At 40.1% G+C, this 24,275-nt stretch overlaps 1 protein-coding gene across 1 annotated transcript; it reads left to right on the forward strand.

Annotated features, from left to right (window-relative positions):
* Positions 1-22,959, forward strand: LOC149286498 (integrator complex subunit 6-A-like). The gene is made up of 18 exons (XM_089493980.1): positions 1-111; positions 274-351; positions 2,031-2,180; positions 10,698-10,787; positions 11,338-11,521; positions 12,747-12,872; positions 14,387-14,541; positions 14,659-14,811; positions 15,127-15,259; positions 15,659-15,753; positions 16,008-16,118; positions 16,234-16,449; positions 17,491-17,614; positions 20,398-20,540; positions 20,778-21,006; positions 21,155-21,508; positions 21,598-21,691; positions 22,866-22,959. The coding sequence occupies exons 1-18, from the start codon at positions 1-3 to the stop codon at positions 22,957-22,959; spliced, it is 2,640 nt and encodes an 879-aa protein (XP_089350106.1).
* Positions 22,960-24,275: the final 1,316 nt, after the last annotated feature.

Here is a 24,275-nt window from a genome sequence, read left to right on the forward strand (position 1 = left end):
ATGCCCATTTTACTTTTCCTGCTAGATACGTCCGCGTCAATGAATCAGCGCACCCACCTGGGCACTACCTACCTGGATATAGCTAAAGGCGCTGTAGAGACTTTCATGAAGGTATAGTACCCAGCCAGTGCCCCCTCCCTCACCCGCTGGGGTGTAAGTGGCTGAGCACCCGTTGCATGTGCGGGACTCCCACCTGCACCCCGAGGATGTGTGCACTGCCTGCTTGTGTCTGTGTGTGTGCTGATCCCAGTCTACCCCTCTCTGTTTCCCCAGCTCAGATCCCGGGATCCTGCCAGCAGAGGAGACAGGTACATGCTGGTCACACTGGAGGAGCCTCCTTATGGGATCAAGGTAAAAAAACAAACAAACCCCCAAACTGCTGCTGCCACCCGCCCCCTGTACGGTTATCGCGATGGCTGAGAGTGGCTGCCGTACCGCGACTGTGCCAGCTCCGGCACGCAGCCCCTCTCATGGCTACACACAACAAGGAGCTGACAGAAACATGGCCGACTTCCCCGCTCCCCCCTCCTAACCCAGATCAGCAGCAATGAACTGTGGGAGATGTGGATTCAAGTTAAAAGTGACATCCCCGTGGGGAGTATACACGGCGCGGTACACGGGCCCTGGAGTATGAGGGCTGCACTAGTGTGACACTTTGACTCCCCCGGTGACACCTTCAGATATTATTGCAGGCATTACTCTCACGGACACTTCTTAACCTCACCCAATTTTTATTTTTTTTAAACCCCTTAATGACTCGTAGTATATTGTGGGACAATGGCTTTTTTAACATTTTTCAGTGTTGCTGTTTAGCTGTATTTTTCTTCTTTATTATTCTTTAATTTTCGTCATTATTTTTATCATATCTAATTTACTTCCCAAAAAATTTTTTTGTTAAATTACTTTTTCTCACTTTTTAAAAAAAAAAAATCTTTTAATCTGTAAAAACTAATGAAAAAAACCTGCTAAATAGATTCTACTATTTGTCCTGAGTTTAGAAATACCCAATGTTTTTATGTTTTTTTGCTTTTTTTCTGCACGTTATGGGGCAATAAGTACAAGTAGCGTTTTGCTATTTCGAAACCATTTTTCCCGAAATCTGGTCATTCTGCCCCATGTGCTATTTCGGGTATCTTTGAAGCCGGCCAATGCAATTTACCTCATCAAACAATATATTTTTAAAAACTAGACATCCCAAGGTATTTGAAATGCTGGTATTTTAAACATTTCCATGCACTAATTCTACCATCAGCGTTTGTCAAACTTTATGGTAGTAAAAGACATTTTGTATTTTTTTCCACACACGTTGTATATATTTACCGCTCCTGGTACATGTCACTGCCAAAAACCACCCTAATATGGGATGCAATATGCGGCGATGCAGCTGTTTAACAGCAGCCCGTACATGTACGGGCTTTGTCGTTATTACATTGCACTGCAAGCCTGTACATGTACGGCTTTGTCGTTAAGAGGTTAATATATATGTATTTTTTTTTTTTAAATCGTAACTTTTAGTGTTCTTTAAATGTATGCATTTTAGTTTTATTTAGCCAGGTACAGGTTATGGATCATATTTGAATGCTTTAATGGTTTTTATACCAAAGTACTGCCAATATTCCCAAATATGCATTTCTTACTTAGAAGTTACATTATTATTTATAGATTTATATAGCGCCATCATATTATGCAGAGCTGTACATTTTTTTGCTACATTATTGAAAATAACCAAAGTTTTAGTGACATCCCATAAAATGTTCTATACTTTTTTTTTTTTTTTCTTTGGGGGGGTTAATCCCCACTTTACCTTATTAGGGCTAAATTAGGTTTTAAAGAACTGGTAATCAAGGTTTAGCATCACCATTTCTTTCGGTGTAAATAAAGCTTTGTTACGGCTGTGTTTCTGTAACCGAGTGACATTGGAATTTATCATCACCTTACGCGATATATCTGTTATCTTATGGGCCTTTAGTAACATGATGTCCACGTGTAGAGATCCGAATGACACATGCTCTTATCTTTATACTTTGCAGGCTGGATGGAAAGAAAATCACGCAACCTTTATGAATGAGCTGAAACATCTTCAGGCAGTAGGACTCACCACCCTCGGTCAATCCCTAAGGACAGCCTTTGATTTGTTAAATTTAAATAGATTAGTAACCGGCATAGACAACTATGGGCAGGTAGGTTGTACGGTGTTGAACATAAACATATTACACTTACACAATATACTGTATTTGCTCGATTATAAGACGACCCTGATTATAAGACGACCCCCCAAAATCTAAATATTAATTTAGGAAAAAACAAAAAGCCTGAATATAAGACTACCCTATAGGAAAAAAAGTTTTACTAGTAAATATTTATTCATGTAAACATTTTTTTCCTATTTAATTAAAGCTATGATTGAGAAAAATATATATTTTTTATTTCCTTTTATTTGCCAACCTGCCCCCCCAGTTATGCACATCTGCCCCCAGAAATGCCTTATACCCCCTATTTGCCAGTCTGTCCCATGATGTGCCTTTTAACCCCCTATATGCCAGACTGGCATATAGGGGGTTAAAAGGCATATCATGGGGCAGAGTGGCATATAGGGGGTTAAAATGCATTTCTGGAGATATATATATATATATATATATATATAACTGCTAACAGCAATCACACTCCTATCAAGCCAAGGTAGCCAGTACATGCTGGAACCTGGGGATGATAGTAGTGGGATTACAGCCTCCCTATGCCATGCTACCACCACCACCCCCCTTACACATCCATGCTATCACACACACACTCATTCACAAACATTTAAATACTCATTCATTCCATTAATCACACATACTTGCTCAAAAACCCTCCCCCCCACCCCCTTACCTGAACTGCAGATCTCCCACTCGGAGACTTCTGCAGGGGCCCGGCTGTGCGAGCAACTTCTCTGGCCCCGCCCCCAGAGGAAGGAGGGGGAGGTAGAGTTATGTGACACTCTTCTAGCTTCCTGTTCTCCTGCCGCTGATAGAAGAGAAGCTGCTCGCGACCAAAGCACCGGTAAGCAGCCTGGCCCCAGCGGAGGTCTGATAAGAAGACGACCTCGATTATAAGACGAGGGGTATTTTTCAGAAAAAACCTCGTCTTATAATCGAGCAAATACGGTATATCTATTTTGCTTTACGGTCTCAAGGTGAAAAGGGCTGCTTGAACTGTCTGTATTCGGATCCTGTATCTGCAAAAACACCAACCTTCCGTAATGTGTGAATGAGTTAAATACACGTGCCTTGTCTCGAACATGCTAGCATGCCCTAAAATGGGCAACATATTAAGCACGGTTAAATAAAATAAATATGACTTATCTTATGACACCAAGTGTAGACTTATACATGATGAATCCGAGCAGTGACGGGCATGTATGTCACTTGCTAACCTTATTGTGTTGAGTGGTTATAGTAGAAAAAAACCTAATTATAGTAACTTTGCGTTTACATATTTTACTGCCGGTTCACTTTAAATTCAGGATGGCAAGTGTCATCAGGCCTGGTCTGGCACATCGGGCAAATAGCCCGCTTGACTGCTGGGCAACAGATCAAGTGCTGCAGTGTGCCACTGGCCGCCAAGTCATCCCAAGTCTGTCTATGACCGTCATGGAAGAAGCTAAGTCAAGTAGCCTGTTAGTATTGGGTTGTTGGAATTAAAACACACTGCAAATCAGTGACGTGCCCAACATACCTACGGGGAGGTGACTTAGTAGTGAGATGTCAAGAGGTCTCTATCGTGACCAGGGAGTCTAACTCATAGGGGTTAAATTAGCGCCTCATTTGATTTTTAGATAAAAACTGCTTGTGGCTACCCTTCGTCCAAGCGGGTTACCCCAGGTGACACTCTACTTAACCCCTTAAAGACCAATTATGTGCTTGGCACATCATGTGGTTAAATGAGCTTAGAAAGCAGTCAACAAAGGCTTTTATTGTTTAGGTGGTGGTGTTACAATGCCTTGATATTGAGGCATTCAGCCAACACCAACATATATGTAGGGCTGGTGTGTGATTGTCTTCTCCTGGCAAAAGCTTCAGAAACAATCAATGATTGCTTCTGGCGCTCCGAGGGTGTTCCTGCATCAGCAACATGCAATCATCCTTAGCATGTTCATTGGCAAGGAATTAGTGCATGGAAAGTGTTAAAGTACCACCACTTGAACTACGCTGGGCTCTCTAGTTTTCAAATATATATGGTTTGATGGGGGTAAATTGAATTGGCCAGCTTCAAAGATGTCCCAAATAGGACATTGGCACCAGATGACCAGATTTGAGGGAAACCTTTTTGAAATAACAAAACTCTACTTGTACTTATTGCCCTATAACCTATTTGGGTGTTTAAGCCTATTCAGTAAGTCCATGTGCAAAAAAAACAAAACTCTTTTATACATTCAGTATTTCTAAACTCAGGACAAGTATTTGAATCTAACATTAGCTTTTGTAGATAAGTCGGAAAAAGGTTTTACATTTTTCACCATTTTTTCTTTTATAGTCAATTAGATGATATGATCAAAATAAGGGCATCTAAAGAAAGCTCTTCTTGTCCTAAAAAAAAAAATAAAAAAATAGCCAAACAATATAATATATTTGTGTGGAGACACTAAATGAGAAAAGAAAATTACGGCTTAACACAAACACCTCAAAAGTGTTAAATCTGCCTCGGTCACCAAGGGTGCAACCCCCCCGGCTCCTTTATTTTAAGTGCTTTTAGAGTACACCCTTTTGACCAGTGTGCCATTAAATGCTTGTACAGACACCAACATAGCCAGGCTTATGGAACAGAACATAATAAGTGTAAGTGTAAAAATTAGTAAAATAAGCAGTTTATGGAATTATCCAATCTGCAGGATGTCTCAGTAACTATTCTTTCAACATAGCAAAGTAAAAGCAAAACAAGAAGAATAACAAAGTATTCCCCCCCAAGCAGACATCACAGTGGTTAGGAACCCCCATTTGACTGTTGCTCAGACGCAGCTGTTTTATTTCATGTATCCTCCTATTGAAAATCCACTTTACTACCTGTATAACCCAGGGAATGTAATATGTCTATTCTTTTCCGTTTGGAACTGAATTGTCTGTTCTCTTATGTCTATTAGCGTTTCATGGTAGTAGCTGCCGCTGTTTGTTCAGTGAGTCCACATTATGGAAAGCTGGCGGTTTACCTGTCCTTGTAGGCTGAACCAAGCTGTGACAGAAGACACCATACAGAGGCATCATAATGTCACCATGTCTTCTGAAGGGTGGAAGTTGATCTGTAGGGAATATCAAAGGTTATATTCTGTCAGTGATAGGGGAAGAACGTTCTAAAGCGAGACCCGCGGTTCTCTATGATTCAGGAAGGAATGCCGAAAATCTCCTAAATTATAAATGTAAAATAAAACAGCCACTTAAGGATGAAAAAAACCTTGGGTGTTTATCTTCTCATCAATAACAGATTTTACATATAACCCTCTTTTTTTTTTTTTTTTTTTTTTTAATGTTTTAAGTACCCCATCTGCAGGTTTATAGAAGTAACCTAAATGTTACTAATCCAGCATGGTAGTGCAAGGGAAGGGGATTTATTTTCCATCCGGATGGCCCTAATAACCCAACTTCTATTTTTTATTTTTTTTTCCAATTTTCTTTTATTCTAAAACTAAACAGGTCACTTTCCTATATATATATTTTAACTACTTTGATAGAAATGCTCTTGTAGTTTTAGTTAGACGATTGTAATTTATTTTAAAAATAGATAATAGCATAAATATAAACCACAATAAATAATTTATATACAGGTATGCATATGCTGGTAACAGTTGACCCAACGTGTTTTGCCTTTGAGCTTCATCAGAGATATGGGTAATACAAATGTGTAATATCTCATTTCAGGTGCTTTTGTGTACAAAGTCTGAAGTTGCCAATGACCTACTTGGTGGGTGAAAGCACAGGGGTGAAGATTATTCCCTCAATAAGATTGAAACATTGTTTTTCTGAGGCCCTAATTCTTGGCCTAACACGTTGGGTCAACTGTTACCAGCATATGCATACCTATTTTAAAGAATTCTTTCTTTATTCCTTCTTTTACTCACTACATTTCTAATTTCTTAACTACTGTTAAAAAATAAAATAAAAAATAAATATAGATATATATAATTATTTTTTTTTAACAGTAGTTAAGAAATTAGAAGTGTGTGTGTGTGTGTATGTGTGTGTGTGTGTATATATATATATATATATATATTCCCCAATATGTTTTTAATCTCCTGTTAAGTTCTCCTTTGAGTGTAAGCCGTTACTTACGCACCTCATAGAGAACTAATAAATCACAAAATAGTTTGTGTCATCCAGATAAAGTGTAAGCTTTATGATCGTGTCATGAGGAGTATATAGCCTCATGAGTTTCACCTTAGCAGCCCTAATCATAGACAAACGAAATAAAAAAAATAAAAATAAAAAAAATACACCCCCATTTATAATAGCCCTTACACCTGGTGGAAGTCGGGTATCCACCTTCCTTCCATGTATGCTATCAACATTCAGATTACTGCGTGATTAACCCTTAGTGAGCACAAAAAAAAATATATAAAAAAAAATGGCAAAAGTAATTCATATGCAATCCTACTAACTATATAAATTTACTTGGATTTTTAAAAGTTGATCATAATGAGTTAGAAAAAAATATTATAAATCCATAATACACCAAGATGTTGTATAATTAATATTGAATAGAGATTACGAAGCAAATAAATTCATTCAACATAGCAACATAGCTCCTTTAACTGTAAGAACATGTTGAGAACATGTAGTAAAGGGGAGTATGTCCATAATTTCAGGTTTTGACGTTCTGTCTGCCTTCTTGCCGACAATCAGGTACTGAGAAAAGAGAAATTAAGAAACCTTTCTCTACAGTACACTTGGTACTTTCATTTATAAGTGAACCGGAAAACACGTGCAGTCATTTTAATTTACAATCAATGGGATTAATTTTGTAAATGCTAAATTAAAATCCCTGCAGGCAATAAACGAAAAGGAAATTGGAGAGGGAATGTATTCCTTTAAACATAATTCAGGAATCTAATTGATAAACCATTAACCTAATGAATTAGGTCACAAGTCAAGCTGTCTAAATATTAGGAAATATAGTACAGATCCCTGAAAGAATGAATATATATATTCATTGCATAGTAGAATAAATAGGACGCCGGTGGCCGTAGTATTCTTAGAAAACCATTCCTAGTAGAGCAATCTATTGTGTCCGTCACCAACATCGTTATTGGGGAGAAAGCAAGAGTTTAAGGTATGTTACTTATGACAATGATCTGCAACAATGTTGAACAATATAGTAAAAGAGTGAATAATTTCCTCTTATAACTTGAAGGAAAGACTAAAGAAGGGGATGTTGGCTTCATGCAAGCTGGTATCGGTGGCAGCCCGTGGCAGTGTGAGAGCTGAGGCTAATCCAGGCCTAACACTTAGCCAAGGGCCAAATAAGATTAAAGGGTTTACAGCCAGGCAGTGGTTGGGGATACTTGGGTAAAAATATTCCTACCTGCCTCCATGTTTTGATCTTGTGTCTGTTAGATTGTGTTCCCAATTTTTTAAAATCATGGTTCTTCATACGTCCCATTCCTCTGTTTATTTTAGTAGGTCTAAAAAAAATAGATAAACAAAGTTCTCTGTTTGTCCTCTGTGATGAACCATTTAGTAAATATGTCCAAATAAAAGGAGACACTTGCGACATTAGTGTTTTATTGTAGCCCTTGTCATTGTGATGGAGCAGGTATAGTTATTTTGCACGCTGGTGTTCTCTAATCCTTCCTGTTGACCGGTACTGGATCTATTAATGTGCATTACTAATTGGCAAACATTTTGTTAGCTGCATTCGCGTGGTGTGTAGGTTGCTAGTTGTTGCTACTTGATCGTAACCTTGTGTCCTTTTCCATATTCCAAAGAAGGCTCTTCGCGTTTTTTGCAGACAAAGGATTTTTTTTTCTAATTTTCATTCCTTTTTGGTTGTCTTGGAGTCAAACGCTCTGCAGATGTTTTGATTCTTTACATTTTGTACGATCGAGGTAATTCAACTTACAATGATTTTGATTTGTGAATTCCACACAGTGGTACGTGCAATAGAGCAATTAATTTAGCATTTATTTGAGTGATTAGTAAACTCAAGCAGGTCTAAGAAATGTTTTCGTGGACTAATATATATGAACACCCATAGTTGGGTTAATCCGTTCATATCAGCCTCCTTCATCCAATTATCACGATTACGTAAAGACTGTGTCATGTATCTCCCCAATTGTTGGCGTATTCAGGGAAATTACCCCCATCGCAGCACATCTGCCTCGCTTTGTGTATCTGGGTAGCTGACACTGAATCTAATGGATCTGGGAACCAGGGTGGATGTTTCTAGGGATAAAACAAAGAAAATGAAGGAGATAAAATATTTTTGATTATAGAGAAGTGCTGGAGAACCAGAACCTTTCCTCAACGCTTTGTGGAACTACTTACTCGGTGAACAGGAGACTGTAAAACGGGACCTCCTAAGACTGAGAGAATTCATCCTGAGATATATATATATGTTATATTATATTATAATCATTCATACACAAAAGAATGTTATATATTATATTATATTATATTATAATCATTCATACACAAAAGACCCAATGATGCTGCCGGATTCCCTTACTCTATCAGCCTCTACCACCCTTTCAGTAAAACATAACTAATTCAGCAGGGGTCGGTGAAGCAATGCTTTGCTGATTTCATTATGGGCACATACATTTAAACCAATATTAGGGAAGCTTCATAACGCTTGACTAGTTCTTTTGTACCGTGCTGTACGGGTTGTGCTTGGGCAGAGCTGCCCCCTTAAGAGAACTAAATACGATTCTGCTGTTAACTTCAGTCCTTTGGTGTATTGCTTGTAAACTAATTAATAAACTAATAAGTGTTGCCACAACAACTTTAGAAACAAAGTCAAATATCACTAAAACCAGGGCTCGACAAATCCCAGGCGCCAGGTCGCCATGGCGACTCAGAATTTTGTCCTGGCGCCTAGGAGTTTGTCAGCCTCTTACATCCAAAAAAAATGCCCCCGCGTCACCATGGGGGGCGCTGCTGCTGCTGTCTGCCCAGGAGTCTGGGCAGACAGCACAGCCACTCAGAGCCCGCCCCCGAGCCTCCCACGGAGTGATCCTGTAGGCTGAAACCGCGATTGCAGGAAAACCTGCAATAGCGTTTTCAGCTGTCACAGGCAGCTTCAGGAAAGGGGGTTCAGTGTTGATTGGGCCCCCACACAAGTGTGGGGACCTGACACAACATCCCCCTGCTGCCTGATCGCTCCATGAGAGCGACAGGGCAGCGTTAACCCCAGCAATTGTGTTCCAGCTGCCAGAGGCAGCTTCAGGGACAGGGGGAGAGGGTTCTTTGGTCTCCACATGAGTGTGGAGACCAGCCCCAACACCCCCCTGCTGCCTGATCGCTCCATGAGAGCGACAGTGCAGCGTTAACCCCATCAATTCCACAATTGTCTATAACGCATTTGTGGCATTGCAGGGGTTAACATATTTGTGGGGACTAAATATCAGTCAATGCTGTGCTCCAATGGAACATCAGCATTGAAAGCGTTAAAAAAATAAATAAATAAATATATATATATATAATATATAAAAAAACCATCACTGACCTAAAAGTCCGGGGTGCTTCCAGGTCAAATGCTGTGAGTTTAGTAAGTGGGCTGATGATGATCAGATCACTCCTAACCAACTGTTAGTGTAAAAAAAATTCCTGGCTCCTAACTTTTTTAGCTGGCGCCTAGATTCACAACAAATTTGTCAAGCCCTGACTAAAACGGTTACACAGCTACAAAAACCAAGAGCACACGCTAGAAGTAGATTGAATAGGTTTACTTATGCCAAGAACTGAAGGTTACCATTGCCCTTTAAGTAGATAAATCATACTTTAGGGAACTTTAGTCCACGCGTCATATCATTTGGCGCATCGTGCTGTATGTTGACTCTGGCTCCACCGTGTCATGGTGGAAATATTGCCAGAAGTTACTGTTTTACATGATATTGACCCAAACGTGAACACATCCCAAGAGAGGAGCACAGGATAGGCATCCGTTGCGTTCATGGTGCTCGCTCATTGCTGGCATTATCCAAAGTGTGTTCTCCAAATGTTTAAGTGTAATTAAGGATGGCAAATGTGCCCAGTGATGAAAGGTTTGTTTACCAAGGCGATCAGTCTTACCCTGATCAGCATGAATAATTTTAAAATGACCAGTTATGTATCTTGTATCCACAGGACTATAGCCACGCTATGACATCACATGTTAACAGATTGATACATTATGCATAAAGTAGCAAAATGTAACCAATGTTTTCATTGTGTATATGAAGAACCCAAAAGGTGTGTAGCACGTAGACTGTGCCGAGGCCTCCTGCATCGCGTACAGGTGGCTTAAATCCTTTTGAGGCAGGACTTACAAAGTGTTTTAATACAAATTCTTTATTTGTGAGGCTCCATGGGCCAGTAAGCTGTTCCTTTATTGGCTTGGGCAGTAGAGCACTCATGTTGTGTTCTGGTTAATGAAGCATTATAGTTGGACCCTCACAGGCATTACGTTGGAAAGATAGAATACCAACACATCTTACCAAACCACTAAGTATTTCAATTTTGTTTCATCCGCAGGGAAGAAACCCTTTCTTCTTGGAACCGGCTATAATTATTGTAATAACTGATGGAAGCAAACTGACAACGAGCAGTGGAGTCCAGGACGAAGTAAGAGCTGTTTCTACAATCGTAGCGGGTTCTGTTTCTAAACCCTTTAACCTAGAGCCGTAGCATTTGCATAGTAGTATATTCATATATTAGTAATTTGTACCCTGGTGCTTTTATCTTGCCACCACGTTTAGATTAGGTGTAGCTCTTTGGAGCATTTTAAGGAAGAACTTAAAGAAAAAAGTTATTAAAACCCATGTGAATTTTTTTCGATGTGACCCCCGACTTTTTGAGTTTTCACTTTTTTATAGTATACCCTACTCTGAGTATCTTACATTTAACTGGTATTCACCCATGCCTACTCTGTAGCTGACCCCAATTTCCTCCTGTATGGATCACAATAGCAGTGTAATTGATATATAAATACATTAGGCTGATAATGGATTTGTTACTTATGGTTATCTGGAAAAAAAATAAGAATTTCCAAAGTGCCTGTAGAGAAGGAACGGGTATCCGTTTCAGTATTTTATAATGGTCAATGTTCTGCGTTGCTGCTGTGGGTGTGGATTGATTGTGTCTCGTAATATGTGTGTTAAATGCACTCCCTCAGCTCCATTTACCACTAAACTCTCCATTGCCCGGGAGTGAGCTGACCAAGGAGCCATTTCGTTGGGACCAGAGACTCTTTGCGTTGGTCCTTCGTCTGCCTGGAGCAACCTCTGTAGAGCCGGAGCAGGCAATGGCCGTGTCGTTGGATGAATCGTGCATCACTCCAATGTGTGATGTAACGGGGGGTGAGTAAAGTCTGATTCATTTGGCTATTCTCTATAGCAGCTAAAACAACATAGAACTTCATGGCAGATAAGAACCATTTGGCGCATCTAGTCTTCTCATTATTCCTGTCCATTATTAAGATTTAAACCTTAATTGGTCCATGGTCTTTTCGTTAGTGTAGCGAAATGCTTATCACCATACCTGTTTAAATTCCTTCTGATAGGAGGCTGTTCCATTTATTGACTACCCTTCCATAAAGGAACACTTCTTTGTAACCTTCTAGTTTTAGACTATGACCTCTCGTCCTAACATTTCTCTTCATTTGAAATAAGCGTGTAGTAAACTCGTTTACTTCATTAAATCCCTCTTTTCTCCCCGAAGCTAAACATATTGAGATCGCTATGGCCTTTCCTGATATTTTCCATCCTGCAAATCATTTACCATTTTAGTAGAGTAAAAGATGGCGTCTCCAGAGCTGTACACAATACTAGGTGAGGTCCGAGCAGAGATCCGTCAAGATGGGCGCCACCTCCGTTATTCTACTTCTGGGCTGCACTTTGAATGGCGGAAGGAAATGGGTCTAACCAAAAATAAAATTTTAATGAATTAATCATGCATAGCGATATGAAAGTTATTCCACAATAATGAAAGCTGTGATTACGAGTAAGTGGCATAATGGATATGTTTCACAGTGGTGTAACAATATAGCAATGCCTATTGTCTAAAGTAATGCGTTTCAGTTGGAGGGACTAATGGTTACTAGTGCCATCAACGTCAAAAAATCAAGTTTTTTTTTTTTTTTGTGTGTGTGTGACTATTATTGTATTATTGAATGATATTGTTGCCAAGTGTGATTTATTATTACAACATTTCAGGGATCACTGCCACCTATGTAATGCCCTTGATTCAGGTGTACATCTTGTGCATTTGATATTAATCATAAATGCTACACTTGGGGAAATGATTGACAATGTACAATTTTAGGTTAGGACACATAGAACAAGATTAATAATAGTTTTTAAAAGCGTGGTCTTCGTTTTACTGGATGTTTAACGGATAGCATGACTCGCTTAAGATTAAAAATCTCCATCTCTACAATGAGCGGCAGAGCTGGTGGTCTCAGGTAGTAAGACCCCTGCATCAAAAAGCCTTTATTTAGGGTTGTTTTTCATGATCTCTTGAATACTAGAATTAAAAAGTGATGAGATGATGCTCTATGTCCCTCCTGCTTGTCTTGCTCCCCAGGTCGTTCATACTGTGTCTGCTCCCAGAGGATGCTCAACCAGTGTCTTGAATCTTTGGTGCAAAAGGTTCAAAGTGGAGTTGTAATCAATTTTGAGAAGTCCGGACCAGATCCTCCACTTCCAGATGGTAACGACAGTTTTTTTTAACTCATAAGTTTCACTTTTTTTTTTATACTCGTTATCCTTAACACTTTGTTTATTCTCAGACATGTATTAATTACAAGAGGAGTCTGTGTATTACTTGGCTAGCAAAGCAAAGACACTTATGCGTAATATGGACACAACGTGTGTGTCGAAATCATTGTTACGTGGGCCCCCTCATTCACGGGGTTAATTTGATCAGTACATAAATTCAAAGTAATCAATGTTATATTGTGGTGAACTGTCAGAGCATCCCCTTGTTTCTTGACAGCCATACTTTGTAGAATGTTTGTTAAGTGAACGTGTCCTGTTTAGGAGAGCAATGTCTTTAGAGATAGTATAATACCGTGTCTGAGTCATGTAGTGTTTCATTTTCTGTATCGCTACTAAAAAGAAAAATCTCAGACAGATGGGTGATTGGGATCGATAAACTGTCATGCCTTCTCGTATTCACTCATTTGAAACTTTTTACAGTTTGATGCGTATAATGGCTTTATGGTCCCTTTACATATGCATGAAAGGATTCTGTAAAATCACCCCCCCCCCCCCCCCCCCGATAACATTAACCCCTTCCACTCGCCACCCAGCTCTTTTCATGCAGGAGATTGGTTTAGCCAAAAACCAATCATCTCCAGCACTGGCTCTGGGAATGCTGGAGGGATCTGTTCAGACCCTTGTGTGCATGTGCAGCAAAGTGCTCTCATTGTTTTCTATGGGATCACTTTCCTGCCACGGACTGAATGCCTATTGTATTCTTCTTCAATTGGGCCGTCAAGGACATTAAACTATCCCTTTAAGATTAGATTAGAAAGTTCCCGTTTTTCCCTTTAGCTTGAGAATAAGCGCCTGCTGTATTGAGATCTGTTACACATGATCTTTAGACTCGGAAGCTGCGTACAGATTTGCTGCAGCGGTGCCTCCTTGCCAACTTTTCAAGTCGCCATGGAGATTGAACAGTCTTTATGCTTTACAAACTGATTTTCGTACCCTAATGTTAAGATTTATATAAAAAGTGTGAAACTTGGTTGGTGAGTGGCCTCTAGAACAAATTTCCCCTCTCTAGGATCTTCTCTTATAATGTATAAGGATTTAAAGCAGGGCATTTCTCTTGAAATTTGACCTTCATGTGCAGCGCATTCTTAAAGACAATTTTATATTTATTATAACATAAAGTTTGACTTCCTTGTAAAGGATTTTTTCTTAAGATTCTGTTAGAATTTTTTTTTTCTTTCTTCCTGGAAAATTCTCTTCTTGAGATCCACTGTTTTCTTTAGATGCAGCCTCACAGCTGGTCAGCCTGAGGCATATGCTTATGACCCTTGCTGATTTGGTGAGCAAACAATCTTCTCTCCCTGTATAAGCGGTAGCTGTTTGTTCCAAGTAGCGAATGAACGATTAGTTTCTATGCTTTAGTAAGAATACTTTACCTAGATGTGTAAGAGACTTTGAATGCTTGGTCTTGAAAATGTAGGGTTTTTCTGTACTCTCTTGGTTTAGCAGACGGCCTTCCAGACATGGTCAAATCTGTTGGACCGCAGGCTTGGCACAACTGTCGTAAGCTGATTTACGTTCGACCTAACCCTAAAACCGGAGTCCCGCTAGGTCACTGGCCAATTCCTGAATCGTTTTGGCCGGATCAGAATTCTCCAACATTGGTAAGTATTCCGGTTTAATTAATTCACGTTGCGTGCCCTCCTCTTTGTGTTCTGTGACGCACTAGAGATATGATGGATACTGAAAGTGAATAATTTTGCGTCTTCTCCCATGTGCAGCCACCTCGCACCTCTCACCCTGTTGTGAAGTTTTCATGCACAAATTCTGAACCCATGGTTATTGATAAGCTGCCGTTTGATAAATATGAGCTGGAGCCCTCGCCGCTGACACAGTACATCTTGGAGAGAAAATCCCCGCACACATGCTGGCCGGTAAGTTAGGCATATGGTCTTTCCCACGAGGTTATATTCTACTGTCTAATAGAACCTCTTGGCAAGGATCGCAGAAGAATTTCTTTACTTGGCAAGTGTTCGGCATCTTAATGGCACAGGTATCATCCAAATGCTAAATACGTTTTTACATACAAGTTCAGAGCCGGCAGTTATATTTCCATGAAAGAGTATATTTCTAATAAAAGTACCTATATTTTGATCTAACAATATATATGTTTTTGTTCTCAAGTTCTTTTCAAACGCTTTGTTTTATCATTTTATACGTATAAATAAATATTTTCTGTTTATTTCAAGGTCTTTGTGTCCAACAGTGCAAAGTATAGTGAACTTGGCCACCCTTTTGGCTACTTGAAGGCCAGCACAGCATTGAACTGTGTGAACCTGTTTGTGATGCCTTATAACTATCCTGTCCTCCTCCCATTATTAGGTAAGTAGCAGTCTTCTACTGCGGACAATCTAGCACCAATAACAGTAGTGAGGTGTGAATTGGCTGGAACATTATCTATAATTCTCACATTTTCCCTATTATATCAGAACACTTAAAAAAATGGGTACCTGTAATACACAACCAGAAAATACATAATGTGCATTAACTTTGCTTGCCGCTTTAGTTCTAAATTAAGACTCATGGAGACCACGTTCCTCCTGTGAACCTCATTATGGGGCAGGACTCCTCTTGTTCAACTTTCAGTGTTTAGCGATGGCAACTGAGCATCACCTGTCCACGTGTATGGATGGAGTTAAATTTTGAAATGCTGATATAGATCGGGTAATTTTATATGAAGTATAATATAGTGCATTGATTCATATTTTTATTGTTTGCCAGATGAATTATTTAAAGTGCACAAGGCTAAACCTTCTTTGAAATGGAGGCAAACATTTGAAACTTATTTGAAAACGATGCCACCTTACTACTTTGGGGTAAGTAGATCTGTACCGCTACAGTGTTATTCTTTATAGTGACAATGTATTATCCTGTTTTAATGTGAATGCCATATGTAATATCAGTGTCAATGAATCTTCCCTTTTATATCAAACATTATATCACCTGGGTATTACCTATGTGTGTGTGTGGGGGGGCAGTTGCTGGAAATCCTAGGACTGATCCCACTGATCGTATTTTGTAGACATTCTGCAGTATATCACATTTTAATAGCCATTTTCTTGTGTTTAAGCCTCTAAAGAAAGCCTTGCGGATGATGGGTGCCCCAAACCTTATCGCAGAAAACATGGAGTATGGTTTAAGTTACAGTGTTGTCTCCTACCTCAAGAAACTTAGTCAGCAGGTACAGTGTTGGATGAAACCTGGGCTTTTATTGTGACATATCTGTTCTGCTTGTTAATCGTAGAAGGATGCAATCTTGGCTTACGTTTTTTTTTATTTTTTTTTTTAACCTTTAGGCCAAAATCGAATCAGATAGAGTAATAGGCTTAATAGGGAAAAAATGCCCCCCCGAAACAGGCATCAAAGTGAGAAGTTGCTCGAACGCCCTGTCCCTGGCCAATAGGAAAGATTTCAAACAGCTTCTACAAGAAATCACCGGAGACGTGCCGCAGCGCCAGTTTGATCTGTCTGTGAAGGAGTTTGCTGGGTTCCAGGTTGCTCTCTTGAATAAGGTGTGTGTTGGTTGTATTAATGTTGTGCTTTCAAAGGTTTGAGGCAGGTGTGAGAAATCTTGTAAAGTAAGAGTGCTTAAAAAAAATAAAAAAATACAAATAATTTTAATAGTTTATCATTTAACAAAATACAAAGTGAGTGAACAGAACAAAAATCTAAATTTGGTGTGGCCACCCTTTGCCTTCAAAATTGCATCAATTATTCTAGGTACGCTTGCACAACCATCAGAGATTTTGTAGGCATATAGTTTGGTGTACTTGTTTAATCATACACCTAACAGGTGCTAATGATCATCAATGTAATATGTAAGTTGACACACAATCATTAAGACATAAACAGCTGTGTAGTAGGAAAAAACGGGGTGGGGGACAGCCATACTCGCTAACAAGGTGAGGTTTCTGAAGAAGTTTAATGTCAAAAGTTATACACCATGGCAAGACTGAGAACAGCGACAAGACACAAGGTCTCTTCAGACAGGGGTTTCCAGATGTTTCCAGAGCTCTTTGGAGGAAGCACCAAGAAACAGGCAATGTTTAGGACCGTAGAGGCAGTGGGCGGCCAAGGAAACCTGGTGTAGCAGATGAAAGAAAAAATACGCCTGCTTTCCTTCACATTCTGAAGATGTCCAGCAGTGCCTTCAGCTCAGTATTGACAGAAAACAGTAGGACTCTGGTACACCTATCTACTGTCTGGAGAAGTCTGGTCAGAAGTGGTCTTCATGGAAGACTTGCAGCCCAAAAGCCATACCGCCAGTGGCTAACTCTCCAAGATGTTTGGGTCAATATACTCGCTGAGTTCCTTTAAAAAAAAAAATAAAAAAAAAATTGTGCAAGTGTACCTAGAAGAATTGATGCCGTTTTGAAGGCTGATTTTAATTGGATTTTTCTTCTGCTCCCTCACTTTGCATTTTGTTAAATTATAAAATATATAAGTTATAAACTCATAACATTTTTGAAAGTATTCTTACTTTACAGTATTTTTTTACACATGCCTTGAACAATTAGACTTTAATTTTTTTAAATGTATTTTTTACTTCCCAGGATTTGAAACCACAGACTTTTAGAAATGCCTATGACATCCCAAGGAGAAATCTCTTGGATCATTTGACCAGAATGAGGGCAAATCTTATGAAGTCACGCAAGTCCCTTAGAGGGCAGGATGAAGGTAATGATTTGTTGGCAGTTAATGTGTGTAAAATATGTACACTCACTGGCCACTTTATTAGGTACACCTTGCTGGTACCGGGTTGAACCCCGTTTTGCCTTCAGAACTGCCTTCATTCTTCGTGGCATATTCTCTACAAGGTGCTGGAATCATTCCTCAGAGATTTTGGTCCATATGGACATGATGGCATCACGCAGTTGCAAGGCAAGATGGATCCATGTTTCAGGTTGTTTTATGTCTGTCTAACCCTGCCATCTGAATGTCCCAGCTGGAATTCAAGACTCACCAGACCAGGCAACGTTCTTCCAGTCTTTTATTGTCCAATTTTGGTGATCCTGTGCGAATTGTAGCCTCAGTTTCCTGTTCTTCGCTGACAGGAGTGGCACCCAGTGTGGTCTTCTGCTGCTGTAGCCCATCTGCTTCAAGGTTCGACGTGTTGTGCGTTCAGAGATGGTATTCTGCATACATTGATTGTAACAACCATGCTACGTTCAGTCACTTAAATCCCCTTTCTTCCCCAATCTGATGCTCGGTTTGAACTTCAGCAAGTTGTCTTGACCATGTCTACATGCCTAAATGCATTGAGTTGCTGCCATGTGATTGGCTGATTAGCTATTTGTGTTAACAAGCAATTGAACAGGTTACCTAATGAAGTGGCCAGTTAGTGTGTGTGTGTGTGTGTGTATGTATGTGTAAAAATAAAAAAAATATATGTATATGTAAAATTATTTTAATACCAGCTGTTATCTAAGTCCAGGAGCAATAAGCACTGATCAATACCATATTTAATGATCCTTTCCTATTTTACACTCGCATGCGCCGTCCACAAGGTGTATTTTTTACTATTCTACAATAACAAAGTAAAACGGCCTTGAAGCAGAAATAGTAGAAGCCAATATGGTGAAGGAATTTAAAAATGCATTGGATAGGCATAAAAGTGTTTTTCAAAGTATGAAAATAAAATGCAGAATAGACAGGTTGAGTGGTTCTTATTTACTGTCAGTGTTTGCTTTTATGTCCCATTCCCAGGATATTTAATGCTATGTATACCCCATGGTCCCTCGGACCTTTGCAACATTATAGTCAGATGGTTTATGCTGAAAAATAGAATATATATATATATATGTATATATATATTAAAAGTTATAAAGTCTTCAAAACATTGTTCTGGTGTTGACAATGTAATGTTAGTATAGTTAAGTGTATCAGGATAGATTCAATTAATAGAAAACAGTCATGTAAGACTGACTTTTTTTTTTTATATAAGCAGCTTTTTTTTCCCCTCTAAACTTTAATATTTGGATGTTTTGTGAAGTGACCATAATCAGAAATCATAAAATTGAAAAAGCAAAGTAAAAGGATGAGTCTTCCAAGATGTAATCTGAGGTCTTGTCTATAATTGAGTCATAGGGGTTTATTCACTAAAGGGATAGATGATGGGGGAGTTATGATTAAATCTCCCTCACTCCACTGTTCATTTATAACAGGGGTGGGCAATTAATTTTCCCATGGGGCCACATGAGAAATTGGAATGGTTTTAGAGGGCCAGACCTCTACAAACTACAAACTCCGAAGCCTTGTCCATTTTGTTAACTTATGTGCTGTTTAATAAAGTTATTCAAGCCTACGTCATTGGTAGAGGTGCTTGAATAAGTAAGGCCTGAATAACTATTAGCACAGCACAGAAGTGAACAAAATGAACAAGGCTTCGGAGTGCATACCGTATTTTTCGCTCTATAAGACGCACCTGCTGATAAGACGCACCTAGATTTTAGAGGAGAAAAAAAAAGGAAAAAATATTTTGAGCTAAAAAATGGGCTAAAATATTTATTACAATAACTGAATAAGCTATGAACACAGTAAGACACACGCAGTAAGACACACACAGACACAGTGAGACACACACAGACACAGTAAGACACACACAGACACAGTAAGACACACACAGACACAGTGAGACACAGTAAGACACACACAGACACAGTGAGACACACACAGACACAGTAAGACACACACAGACACAGTGAGACACACACAGACACAGTAAGATACACACACACACAGTAAGACCTCCCTCCCTAACCCCCCTTCTCAGTATCTCCCCTCTAACTCCCTAACCCCCCCTTCTCAGTATCTCCCCTCTAACTCCCTAACCCCCCCTTCTCAGGATCCCCCCCCCCCGCCCCGGTCACTTACCTTAAACTCCTGTGTTGGAAGCGTGAGGCGTTTGTCTCGGGTGCCGGCGCTTCACTGCTGATCGCCGGCGTCTGACGTCATATGCCGGCGCCCAGCGTAAAGCGCCGGCACCCGAGACAAACGCTTCCAACACAGGAGTTTAAGGTAAGTGACCGGGGCGGGGGGGGACACCGGACTCATTGGTGAGTCACCAGGACACACTTTGCGGGCCGGTCCGAGCTATTCAGCGGGCCGGATGTGGCCCGCGGGCCGTGCTTTGCCCAGGTCTGATTTATAAGGACCTGGCAGGTTTCTCCAGCAAGAAGGGCTGAGCTGGTCCTTCATAATGTATAAATTAAAGGAATCCTTGGTGATTTATACAGGGCCAGCCAAGTTCTTCTTGCAGAAGAAGCTCACCGGGATTGGCCCTTCTTATTGAATAGTGAAATGTAGGAGCTGAAACACAACTCTTGCAAACTCGGATTAGTTAATAAAACACCATTCTGTAAGTCTGAATCCCTGCAAGTTGGTTCAGGTAAAGCAAGGACTGGTGCTCTGGTACGGTTCAGTGTCTTTACATCAGATGAAATTTAATCTTGTTTCTTTAGATCTATTGCATAGCATCCCTATTGTTCAAATGGGCAATTACCAAGAATACTTGAGAACAATGCCTTCACCTTTGCGAGAGATCGATCCAGATCAACCACGAAGACTGCACACGTTTGGTAATCCCTTTAAATTGGACAAAAAGGTAATCAATGCGAGCGGTAGCATGCTATTGACGATATCGTGTTTATGGATCATTTAAGTGCAGCACTGAAGTATAGATGTTTTTACAAGCATCTCCAGTCTGAAGAGAATCTTTGGTCCTCCTAATGCGGACTGGGGCATTGTTTAGAATACACATGTGTATGGGTGTAATATCAGTAGTTTACCGCAAAAAGTATTAAAATTGGGATGTTATCGTAAAAATCTAATTTGCTTCCAGGGAATGATGATTGATGAAGCAGAGGAGTTTGTGTCAGGGCATCAGAATAAGCACAAACGTCCAGGGGATTCAATGCAAGGGATCCCGAAGAGAAGGCGATGCATGTCACCGTTATTACGATGCCGGCCGCACACTCCGCCTGTGATAAACAACCACATAATGGGAAAAGGTCCTCCAGCTAATTCACAGCTGCTGGCAGACCTGCCAAAGCCGGTGCCAATAGATAAAAGTAGGTATTCCACAAATGCTGCTCATACCACTCACTGTTGACCAGCCTTCATATATATTCTGTGTCCATCTAAAACATTTCGACAAATGATTTAACTATCCATTGCTTAGGCTTCCTGTAGACCTCAATGTTTTCTTTTTGTGTGTAGATTCTGGTTTGAGCAATGACGTACCGGCAAGTGACGCGACAGAAAATCACATTGAAGATCAACTTTCTACAGAGTTATTGAATGATCAACTGGAGCCGATGGAGGCCTTATCTAATGCTTCTGTGAACAGCATGGAGGCAGCGGAAGATGGAGAGTCTGGTTATGGGCTCAGTGACAGTGATCAGGACTTTCTTGGAACCCCTAGGCATTGTGATGATGTAGAAAGTGGGTATGAGAATAATGTGTCCGTATTTACGAACAAAGTGAAAAGCCTTAAGACGTGCCGGAGTTATGAAGAGGTCAACGTAGAGCTGAAAGCACAAATACTGAAAGAGATTAGGAAACCAGGGAGAAGTAAGTATAGGTGTAGGATAACTGATTCACGATTCTGCGTTGTTTGCAAGTTTTCCTTATATGTATGGTTTTTTTCTCTCTCTTTTAAGAATATGAAACTATTTTCTCATTGCTGAAAAACGTTCAGGGCAGTTTACAAACACAACTTCTGTTCTTGCAAAATGTCATCAAAGAAGCAGCAAGGTATGTGGCGGTCATAACGATGGGGGGTTTTCTTTATGCATAGGAGTTGTATCAATTTTATTCACATTTGTTTTAGAAGGCTGGATATGGACATATATTATTTACTGTGGTGTTCCAAGGAACAGAATTACTTTTTCTTGTATCAGACTGGCAGGCCTGTCTGGCAATTTATTTTTGTAGCAGTTTAATGGGGGCATCAAGGGGGCTGTTGCCATAGTGCCCAAAGTCCCCAAGGGCCCAGCAGCATTTCTGCAATGCTATCTCTTGAGATCGGTGTAAGGGAGCAGCGGGGTTTGTGATGTTGATGGCAGCAGTGAAGGGACTTGGTTGTCACATCGCATACTCACAAGCCTAGCCCTTTTTTTTTTTTTTATCCGGTTTCTATTAGACTTGTGCATTCGTCTTCAGGCGAACATGAAAACGAACACGAAGAGTGCGTTTTCGTGTTCGTTCCGAAGACACGCCGAAGAGAAGACAACGGCGGTAAAACGTAGACGAAGACACACAGCCACGAGGATCGTCTACTTCTACCATTCTCCCCCCTTCTAACTTAGCTTGTCATCGCTGCATCGCGGCAGTTCACGGAAGTGGAAATCTGCAGGTTCGCCGTCACGGGTTACATGGCAGTGCGAATGAGCCTATTGGTCGCCTACAGGGACCTCCTCTGGCATCAACCAATTGGTTGATGCCAGAGGAAGACCCTGCAGGTGACCAATAGGCTCACTCGCACGGCCTTTGTAAGTTGTAACCCATGACAGCGAACCTATTGATTTCTGCTCCCGTTAACCCCTTCGATGCTGCGTTAGATAACTAATGTCACCCATGGGCTAACAGTTTGTGTTGCAAAAGTGCTTGAAAAAATCACTAATCTTATTGATTTCAATGGCCATCCGGCTCTCAATGGGGGGGGGGGGGGAAAGCTTTACATGGACTTAGCGGGGTCTCTGTTGTGTTGGTCAGTATTTGCTTTAGTAAATAGTTTTTGTTTTTTCTTGTGTTAACATTCAGGACACATGTGGATGTTCTCTTGTTACAATGCAGAGATTAATGTAATTATACTATATAATGTAATTATTCTATACACTATATGTATATACGTGAACCCATCTACATATGTTTAATCTTCACATCGTATTCGAGGCTTGGCCAGTAACTTGTTTTTTCTTCCATGCAGGTTTAAGAAAAGGATGTTGATAGAGCAGTTAGAAGGGTTTTTGGAAGAAAATCACAAAAGGTCAAACCAAGGGAACCATTTAAGTAGCTGTTAAGCTATTCTTACGGATACGGAGGGACGTTCTCGCACCTCCGCTTCACGCTGGTATCGTTTGGGACTGAAGCAATCTGAGGCTACAAGACACAGAATCTCAACCGTACAGTTATGCCAAATTGGCAATACCATGCCTTTAACCCTTTGCGTGCCAGAGCCAAGAGCGCTGCATTATCTTGAAATCGAAGGAAAGACCGTTTTTAGACATTCTCAGTAGGCGACAGGCAGCCATGGGGCGATGGAAGGTTTTTGAAGTCTGTCATTGGGCAGTATGTGTCGGTTATCCTCAGGATTCCACCGTGTATTTTTTTTTTTTTTGTTGTCGTTGCGTCAATGCATCACTGGCTATGATGAGAAGTTTGCCAAAAAACTTAAGGGCTCGTTTAGAGACTGCTTCTAGACCGAAACGCTAGGGAATTTACAGGACCAGGAGCCCACACCCGCTGCAGTAATCCAAAACGTAGGCCTGACTAAGTAATTAAAACTCAACCGAGAAGAAGCACATGTTATTCAAGTTAGTATTTTGTACATAGTTATTTTGAATATATTGTAAGTTGTACAGAAGTATTTTGAAAACTATTTAAACTGAGGCACTTTTGCAATTCCAACAATAAAAAAGCTCTATTTTAGCATTGGTCACATTTAATGAATGCTTGTGCCTTTTAAATACCAGATGTAGGCTACTTGTCTGATTTATATTTAATTTATTCCACCCAACGTCCAGATTTTATCATGTGGTGTTTGCATTACAGCCATACCCCACATTAACATAACACAGGTCGTGTATATAAAATTAAAATGTACTTACAGTGAAGCACTACCTTTATTCACTAAGAAATGCATGTACTGCGCTGCAATTGTCGGGTTTCCACCACGAAACGCCCGTAAGGCGAACCGACGCGCTGGAGTCACGATGTCACCTGTCCGTTCTTGCAAGCGTGCGTAAACGGGAATGGTTGTGCTGCAACTTTATCCTTGCTCGTGAATGTCCTGAAAGCGGGTGATTGCCTGTATTTCATTTAGAGTTCCCGATACTTTATATTGGTAGACTCTACCTTCAAACATGAAACCTTTAAAAATGTGTCTTTAATACCTAGCAGCATTACTTTTATCAATTTTAGAACCAACAAATGCAGTGTAACTAAAGTGAAATGAAACAATATTTAAGTTCAGGTTAAACTCCTTTTTATGGGAGGAAGGAAGCCCCTGTTAGAAACAATTTACGTCTGAATATAAGATTTTATGAAAATGGTACATTTTTAATTCATAGCTTAGTGTGTGTGTGTGTGTGTGTATATAATGTATATGTATGCAATG

The sequence above is a fragment of the Sceloporus occidentalis genome, unplaced genomic scaffold, assembly GCF_023333645.1.
Source record: "Sceloporus occidentalis isolate IW3139 unplaced genomic scaffold, rSceOcc1.0.p SCAF_68, whole genome shotgun sequence".
NCBI lineage: Eukaryota > Metazoa > Chordata > Lepidosauria > Squamata > Phrynosomatidae > Sceloporus > Sceloporus occidentalis.